The sequence below is a fragment of the Oratosquilla oratoria genome, chromosome 16 (assembly GCF_046742065.1).
Source record: "Oratosquilla oratoria isolate Oo_2021 chromosome 16, ASM4674206v1, whole genome shotgun sequence".
Classification (NCBI taxonomy): Eukaryota; Metazoa; Arthropoda; class Malacostraca; order Stomatopoda; family Squillidae; genus Oratosquilla; species Oratosquilla oratoria.
Genome location: NC_134792.1, coordinates 20,337,684 through 20,347,683, shown reverse-complemented (window position 1 = coordinate 20,347,683; position 10,000 = coordinate 20,337,684). Strand labels below are relative to the sequence as shown.

At 36.1% G+C, this 10,000-nt stretch overlaps 1 protein-coding gene across 1 annotated transcript in view; it reads left to right on the top strand.

The window, feature by feature from the left end:
• Positions 1 to 10,000, top strand: part of LOC143033572 (dynein axonemal heavy chain 5-like) — a 114,708-nt gene that overhangs the window by 84,571 nt on the left and 20,137 nt on the right. The window contains exons 24-30 of the mRNA XM_076199063.1: positions 459 to 620; positions 1,864 to 1,923; positions 2,300 to 2,464; positions 5,462 to 5,568; positions 5,697 to 5,875; positions 6,922 to 7,109; positions 7,988 to 8,011. Of these exons, the coding sequence (XP_076055178.1) occupies positions 459 to 620; positions 1,864 to 1,923; positions 2,300 to 2,464; positions 5,462 to 5,568; positions 5,697 to 5,875; positions 6,922 to 7,109; positions 7,988 to 8,011 (885 nt within the window). The remainder of the gene's footprint in view (positions 1 to 458; positions 621 to 1,863; positions 1,924 to 2,299; positions 2,465 to 5,461; positions 5,569 to 5,696; positions 5,876 to 6,921; positions 7,110 to 7,987; positions 8,012 to 10,000) is intronic.

Here is a 10,000-nt window from a genome sequence, read left to right as displayed (position 1 = left end):
AAACATCCTTGGCTCAATGAAATTGGTTAACACTCCCCAAAGCAAAATTCACCAGCAATGACAATATTTCATTATTACGTAAGGAACTCTGAGCAGCTATATGAAAGTAATTTCAAATTAGCGAAAATGAGTATTTAAAGTATGAACACGTAATGAAGGGATTAATCAAAAAACGAATGCTATTAATGCTTGAAAATCATCTGTGATGTCAATAGGCTGAAATATGAACCACTGTCAGCCCTTAATGAATCCCCAAGTCATTGAAAAGCAGGGAAATTGCTCGCTCGTAATCATGCATTCATATGAATTAGCCTTAAGTAGATTTCCCATACCTACGCATATTGCGTCACATTCCAACACAGAATGAATCTTGCATAACAAGAATATTTTTTTTCTATTGCCATTGCAACGATCTATTTAGTCTATCAATGCCAAAATATTTTCTGCACTTTTTTCAGCTGGAGAGACCAGTTCGAGCCGAAGGCAGCGTGGAGATATGGCTGATGAAGTTGCTTGTTATGTCTCAGCAGTCGGTCCATGGTATCATCCGCCAGGCCCACCATGTTATTCAAGACCCAGACCTGAACGTCCTCAGGTTCCTAGAGCAGTTTCCTGCACAGGTAGTCTTACTTTTATTGTCTATATATTCAAACATTCTGCAAAGCATAAATCAAATCATGCATATAAGTGTTTGATTGGGACAGAAACCATTAGTTTTGTCCAGTGTGCTCGACAACCAAGGCAAGTTATCTAGGTCGAGTATTAACTTTTTTCTGTGACTAAGAGAGTCATCCTCAATCAATGTCTTCGGACTGCCAAACAAAGTTTTATTTACTATTAGTAGTTACATTCAAACTTGGGTCCCCGTCGTGCGAAGTGACACAAATAATAAACAAACAAAATCAGCAGCAACAAAATATTTAAATAAAACTGTTCAGTGTTGTTAGTTTTTACATGTGAACTTCATGCCGTCTACATGAGGTCAGGTTAATTAGTCGCGGGACAGAGTACACGAACTTGCTGGTGATAGCACAAGGTCAAATTTGGAAGCGCGTCGATCTCACCAGGCAGGTAGGTAAGTAATCGCGCTCGACAGACCCAAGCCGTTCCCGATTGGCTCATTCACATATCGCCAAGCCGATAGAGTTGTATAAATATCCTGTAATTTTGTCAAGAAAAGCAATGTATGTATGTATGTATGTATGTATGTATGTATGTATGTATGTATGTATGTATGTATGTATGTATGTATGTATGTATGTATGTATGTATGTATGTATGTATGTATGCATGCATGTGCGTATATACGTATATTTTGGAAGTAGGTCATTAATAATGCATGCGTTCTTAAAGTCAATAGCCGCGATTGCATTATTTTTTTTTATAGAATTTCTTTTCAATTCGAGCAGTTAACACCTGAAGATGGCCAGTTAAGGCCGAAAGACGTCTAGAGGAAAACACCATGGAATTCAGTACTCTATTAAGAGATCTGCATCCAGACGACCGCACATTGGTGCGCAACATAGAAAAGAAATTCTATAAAAAGAATAATGCTATCGCAGCTGTTGACTTTAACAACGCATGCATATATGTATGTATGAATGTGTGCATACGTGTCATCTATGTGTGTATGTTCATGAGTATCTTCTCTTTGATATTGTGAAATCCTCTTACATTACTAAATAAAGAATATTGTAGTACATTCTTACGTTCTTCTTTGACCACTTGGTTAAGTTAACGTATAGTATTTAAGAAACCATGTTACTAGGGTTTTAGTGTTTCTTATAGTTAATTCAATTTTGTTATGTTGTTCCTTGACGTTAATTTTCATTTTAATAATTTTGTCTTTTTATACACTTACAGGTTGGAATCCTTGGGTTACAGATGATTTGGACGCGTGATTCTGAAATGGCTCTTATGCAGGTAAAAATTGTAGTATACAATTACACTATTTTAAGTTAAGCTGTCTCCAGCACTCGATCAGAAGAGATTCAAAGGGCAGTTAGAATGACTAGGTAACTGGACACTTTTCTCTTCAGGATTTGGCGGAAAATTGATGATATATTTTTTTTATGTGACCACTGTTTAAACGTGATACTTAAATCTTATATTCTGACAGCCACCACACTATAATTTTTGTTCATCTCCGAGGCACCTCCTCGAAATATTTGTCTTTCTTCTAGGGATAAACAGTAACCATAAATCATGAATCAAATGGAATTTGTTCATATATCTTTGAGTAGACGACTACAGATCCTGTAATCCTGTTATACTCAGTGCGCTTGTGTATTTCCCTTAGGCTCGCACCGACCGACGCGTCATGGCTGATATGAATAACCGCTTCCTTGACTTGCTCAACCTCCTCATCAATCAAACAACACGCGACCTAGAACCAGTGCAAAGGACGAAGTACGAAACCCTTATCACCATTCATATCCATCAACGGGATATCTTCGATAGTCTGGTACGGGTTTTGGACTGCATTACATGTATCACACCTCTTCCTCAGTTGGTCAATAAAAAAGAAAATAAGGAGTTAAAGGAAAGGGGAAGAGTTTGGGATAAAGCAGAGATCAAATAACAAATGAAAAATATGATATTATAAGGACATATGTTTCCATGTAATTAGCCACATGGTATTTATTTCGAAAATATAACCTAATTAAAATAACCTAATCATTCCTAACCTAACCAAGCCTAACCTAATATATGTATATATATATATATATATCTTTTTTCAACCAAAAATCACTTTTAATTCCATGCCATCGCAGTGGTTGAAAAAATATATTAATTGATCGCTGGGAACCATTCAGTGTAAATGTATATGTATATATATATATATATATATATATATATATATATATATATATATATATATATATATACGCACACACACAAATGTGTATATATATATATACATATACATATATATATATATATATATACATATATACATATATATATATACATATACATATATATATATACATATATACACACACACAAATGTGTATATATATATACATATATATACATATATATATATATATATATATATATATATATGTATGTGTGTGTGTGTGTGTGTGTGTGTGTGTGTGTGTGTGTTTGTGTGTGTACATACATATACCAACGGCTTTTTTCTCCCTTACACGGGAGGTAGCCTCAAAGAAAAGGGCATAGAAACCACTCACACCCATTCCATCCCCTACTCACTCCCCTCTCCTTCACCCTCTCGTCTTGGCACCTCCTGGATGACAGGCCATCCCTGCATCCTGCACACTGCCCTGGGTCAGAGGCAGTGTCGCAAGACACAACATATCCACAGTAAGGCCGCTTCATTAATTCGGCGACCCCCCCCCCCTCTCCGTCCCCTCATGCAGAATTGGAGAAGACGGGGAGAAATCCCTTCGGGCTGCGTCAATTCATTTCTCATACATACTCCCTCACCTCTCATTCCCCACACCCTCATGCATCGCAGCTTAATCAATATAAAACCCTTCTCCACTCACCCCTATCTTCTCTCCTCTCCCGTCCTTCCTCAACAGACATTCGTCTCTTTTGTAATGCCCCTTTCACCCCATCTATCTCATCTTATCCTAGGACGCCCCCTCATATTCACTCCTTTCACCTCTGCCTTCCACACCTCTTTTACTAATCTTTCTTCACTCATTCTTTCCATGTGTCCAAACCATCCTAATACTCTTTCATCAACCCTATCTCCTAACTCCTTTTCCACCCCTGTTCTCCTCATCACCTCCTCATTTCTCACTCTAGCTATCCTAGTAACCCATATCATACTTCTCAGACATTTCATCTTAAACACATTCAAACTCCTCTCCTCCTCTCTTATGTTCCATATTTCTACCCTGTACAGTGCTGTCAGTACAATCACTCCTTCATATAACCTCCTCTTAGCATGAATTCCCAAATGTCTATTTCTCATTATACTTTTTAATCCACCAAGACATTTACTGGCTTCTCTCAACCTATATTCTACCTCCAGCCCCACTCCTCCCTTTCCTGCCACATTCGCACCCAAATATCTAAAACTATCTACTTCCTCCAGTCTCTCACACTTAATATTCACTTCCAGCCTGCTGCCACTCTCTCCACTTGTACATCTCACCATCTTACTTTTGCCCACATTTATCTTCAGCTTCCTTCTTTCACACACATTCTCAAACTCTGTCACTAACTTCCTTAATCTCTCCTCTGATCCTCCTATAAGCGCAGTGTAGTCAGCAAACATCAACTGGCTTATTTCCCACTTTTCTCTATTTTCTTTAACTATCTCCAACCCCTGATCCACTACCCTTGCATTCACTTTTCGCACCACCCCATCCATGTATAGATTGAACAGCCAAGGCGAAATAACACATCCCTGACGAAGTCCCACCTTTACCTCAAACTATTCACTCTCTCCATTTCTAATCCTAACACGAACTATGATCCTCTTCAGTAGATGTGAATTACAGAGTGGAGAACAACAAGTATTTATACAGAAGTAGTGAGGTAAGCAAGAAGGGACGGGGGCTCAGGTCACGTGTCCGGCGTTGCATGGTCATCGGTGGATTTTGTCCACTGCTAATGTAGAAGGTAGCATTTTATTTATTGCTAAGGAAGTTATACAATCTGGTGACCATTGGCCATAGGAAATATTATAATTTAGAAAATTGTTAATTAAAGAGGATTCTATTATTTTTCTTCTCAAACTGCATTTAAATTTGTAAATTATTTCAGCGTCGTCCCAATTTATTCGATGGTTTTTGTTGGTGACTTACTGAAATACAGTGGAATTTTCCTGCCTATATTTGACAGAGTTCTTGTGCTCTTTGATCCTAGTGGTGAGGTCTCTACTCGTTTGTCTCCAATATACATCACTGCAATCTAAACAAGGTAACTTATAAAATGAAATAATTTATACATTTACAAATCTAAATGCAGTTTCAGAAGAAAAATAATAGAATCCTCTTTAATTAATAATTTTCTAAATTATAATATTTCCTATGGCCAACGGTCACCAGATTGTATAACTTCCTTAGCAATAAATAAAATGCTACCTTCTACATTAGCAGTGGACAAAACACACCAATGTCCATGCAATGCCGGACACGTGACCTGAGCCCCCGTCCCTTCCTGCTTACCTCACTACTTCTGTATAAATACTTGTTGTTCTCCACTCTGTAATTCACATCTGCTGAAGAGGATTACAGTTAATGATCGAAATATACATACATATATATATATATATATATATATATATATATACATATATATATAAATAAATATATACAGTATATATATATATATATATATCTATATATATATAAATATACATATGTATATATATATATATATACATATAAATATATATATATCATCTCCACAGTGTCGAAATAACGTTAGATCGGTGTCGGACTTTGATTGGCTACGCCAGAGCCGATTTTATTTCAAGGAAGACGTGGATAAGACGAACATCGTCATAACTGATGTTACGTTTGTGTACCAAAATGAATTCGTAGGATGTACTGAAAGGCTAGTAATCACACCTTTAACAGACAGGTAAGCATTAACCCACTTTGTACACAACATGTGTAATTGAATTAACATAACATTGAATTCGACTAACGCTCCATATATAATCTATATAACACAACTCTGTCTTAGGGGACGTAATATTTTGTTTTCAGGTGTTACATTACACTGGCTCAAGCCCTGAGTATGAGCATGGGTGCTTGCCCTACCGGGCCTGCAGGAACGGGAAAAACGGAGACGACGAAGGATATGGGCAAAACCTTGGGAAAATACGTTGTTGTCTTTAACTGTTCAGACCAGATGGACTATAGAGGACTTGGAAGAATCTACAAAGGTGAAGATTGAAGATATATCATTGTCTAGATCTGTATTATTAATTACTTAGCACATACAAGTGCTTTTACGGCATATGTCATACTTAACAATTTTACAATGTTCCTTAATCTGGATGAAATTGCCAGGAGTTGGTAGGACATCTGTAAAAGCATTATGGTAGTAGTGGGGTAGGAAAAAGAAAACAATTATCTACGGTGCCATTTCTTGGGCAGTATAATGTCCTCTGGTGTCAATCAATATAAAGCCTGTTAAACTTTTAACATTATAAAGAGATCAATAATTATATATATACTTTTAGGAAAGAAATCATACTCATACTATTTCTTCTCAAGCAAGGTCATCATATTAAAACAGCAGGGCAGGACTCGCAGTAATAGTTATAAACTGGACAAACTTAGATTTAAGAAGGAAATAGGCAAGAATTTGTTTACTAATAGGGTGGTCAACGAATAGAATAGACTTAGTAACCATGTAATGAGCGCTGAAACTATCTGTTGCTTTAAGAAACGGTTAGACAATTTTATGGATGGCGATGACAGGTGGTGATGAATATGGAGCTGCCTTGTGTAGGCCTTATGGTCTCTTGCAGTCTCCTTCATTCTTATGTTCTTATGTATCAGCCTATAAAAGTGTTACACGAGACAAATTGTATAAATTGATTATGAATTTACAAGTGCATTAAGAATTGAGTCAAATAAAGGCAGAGAATGTAAAATACTTTGAAACACGTAGTAATGTATTGTCATTGGCCTGAAATTTCTTTTAGCAACTGACAAAATACTCAATGATTCACACACTCTATATTATTTATCTATTTTTCTTCATCATCTCAAAATGACAATATTATATAAAAACTCCATCGAGATTCGCTTTTCTTCTTACATTGGGACCTTTTTTTCTATCAACATTTTAAAATTGTGTACAAGAAAATAAGGACCCATTTTACACTACGCGACCCTCCCTTTCTATAAAGATTTTAATATTGTATCCAAGAAAATAAGGACCAATTTTACACCACGTGATCCTCCATTTCCCTTTCTCCAGGTCTCTGTCAGTCCGGTTCATGGGGTTGCTTCGACGAGTTTAACCGCATTGAGCTCCCGGTTCTTTCCGTGGCAGCTCAACAGATCGCCGTGGTCCACGGGGGCAGGAAGGAACGCCGCAAGAAATTCACCTTCACAGATGGAGATGTGATTGATATGAATCCGGAGTTTGGTATCTTTCTTACCATGGTAGGTGGCAGTGGCATTGGGGAAGATGTTGAAGGTGGTATTAGTAGCAAGGGAATAATTTAGATGAGTTTGAGGTTGTGGGAAACAGGTGCTGCAGAAAAGTACAGGGGACAGTAAATGGGGTATATGTATGTTTGATATCCTATCTTTACTATATAGGATATGGTAAAATAATATACAAAGATATGATGAATTTATTAAGATAAGGAACACAACATGAATAGAAAAGTGTAGAATATTAGCATTGTGTACACCACAAATCTAATATTGCAAAGAGCCAATTGACTATCTAATGAGGATCTGGCCTTAATGTCGACCACAAGAAAAATATAAAGAGATTGATTGCTGAGTTTATGGTTCATTCTTCAAGTTAATGAAATCGTCTACCATGTGGCACAAAAGTTGTATACAATACTACATGGCATTGAAAGGATTAACGGGAACATTTAAGGGATTATCATAGTAAAGATGGGCAGAAAATTTAACTCGTTCATATTATCACTTATTGTATACTGTTGTTATAACGGTAATATGAGAGAACGGAATGTGGCCTCAGATTTCCTTAGGACATATTGCAAACATTATAGGTGAAATATAGTTTGAAATGGTCATTATACTAAAATTGTAAGTAGAATAGTGACAGAATGGTATGCATTAATTATATGACTTCCGTTCCGCAGCGTTAAGATGAGTTCTACCAAAACTCATATTTTTTTCTTGCCTATAGAATTCCACTCACAACACAAACTACCTTAAAGTGTTTCATGAATACCACAGGTACTATTTGTCATGTTAAGCACCCTGACATCTCCACTGATAATAATTTTCTACAGGTTCTAATGGAGATTCTTTGTCCCCTGTTTTTATTGGTCCAACAGAATATGGGTATCGACAAGATCAAGGTAATTCCCCTTGGCATGTACCTCTCCGCCTCATCTACTTCCCAACCCGATATAATGTTTTTGAAAATGACGGCATTTTTTTCACAGCCAATTTTCATCCCCGAGAATTTACTGAGCGAAAATAGATTATGTATGTCTCCTTCAAGCTTTTATTTTTTAAGTGACTTTTTGTTTTTCACTGACGTTATTTTTCATCCTTTTCATTCTTTGAGCATTGAACTTTGTTGAAAGAAAACATTTTTGGGTAGAAAAATAGAGCACACTTGAGGGAGCCCTCAAGGTCTGGCAAGTATTGTGATAGGTTCTGCGCATAAGTAGTAGTTTTGCATATACCAGAGTTCTTTAATAATAATAATCATTCAAAAAATAATAATAATAAAATGAATATGCTTTAGTGACGCTCTTTTTAGATACGTACTCATGTATTTGAAGAATAATTTTCCAAGGAAGATATTGATTTCCTAGTGGGTCCTTTGATCAAATGGCTTCACTGACAAAATTCATTTAACGTAATTCAAATAGTTTACCACTAAGATTCAAGAGCTTTTGCTCATTTGTTTAAAAATTACACTTGAGAGAAAAGATAATGATACATTAAGTTTGTTCATGATAATCTTCAATCTTTTTAATATATGAAAGCAAATATTATACCTGATTAGCTGCAACTTCAAAGTTTTCACACTTCTACGATTTCAGTGTTTGACAGTTTTACATTCTCTCAAAGACTTTCCTTATCCCTTCAATTATTTTCAAATTTCCCCTACCCTTAACCCTGACAGAGGATGGCCTGGTCGCTGATCAGAGAGGTAACAACTACGATTGTACAGTGTTGCCACTACTCTGCATAAGTGTTACTGTGTACCATACCTTCTGCTAACCTCATCTCCTTTTTGTGGATGTACAGTTGCAGCATTATCCATTGCTACATTTTTGTATATGTTTAAACTCTTCATATTAGTTGTGTAAATATCCAACATTTTTGCTTGCTGCAGTTCAGTAGAGGGATATGAGTGGTGAATTTTTTTTTTGCCAAATAAACTGACCGATGTTTTGAAACTAAATAGATGAGATAGTTGACCCCGGATTTTATCACGACGGCACATATTCTTGATGTATACCCCCCTTTTTGTGTACAGGAAAATTACACTCGCTTTGCCACTCAAATTTTCATAAGTTCCATTATTCAAATATAGTAAATATTGAATTTTCATTTCTCCTTTTTTTGTGTGTGCATAAATAAGGAACCAATAGAGTCTCTTGTCAGATTAACTGTCAGCTGTACAAAGCTTTCATCTTATATTACATCATAACATAACAAAGGTTTTAGAGTAAGATGTATAATGTATTAGATTAGAAAAGGCAGTTTCATTGCTCAACTTACATAACCTCAGGAGATAAAGATGGTTAGCCAGGGGAAGTAATTATGACAAAATTGGAAAAACATCAAGGTATTACACATAACTATGTATAAATACAATCTTTACGGATCTATCCTAAATGTCTGTACGTGAATATATACATTAAAGAACACGCGCGCACACAAACACGTGTATATACATACATATATATATATATATATATATATATATATATATATACATACATATGTGTGTGTGTATGTATACACACACACATAAACACACACACATACACACACACACACACACACACACACACACACACACACACACACACACACACACACACACACACACACACACACACACACACACACACACACACACACACACACACACACACACACACACACACACACACACACACACACACACACACACACACACACACACACACACACACACACACACACACACACAGATAACACACATATGTCTATGATAAGACTATGTTTTGCACTTTGCCAAGTAAATTGATATAATTAGAAAAATGTGACATTAATTTATGATATGTATTATGATTTACATTTTGCACCTCGTTCACCTAGCATCTTCTGATTAGACAGAGAAA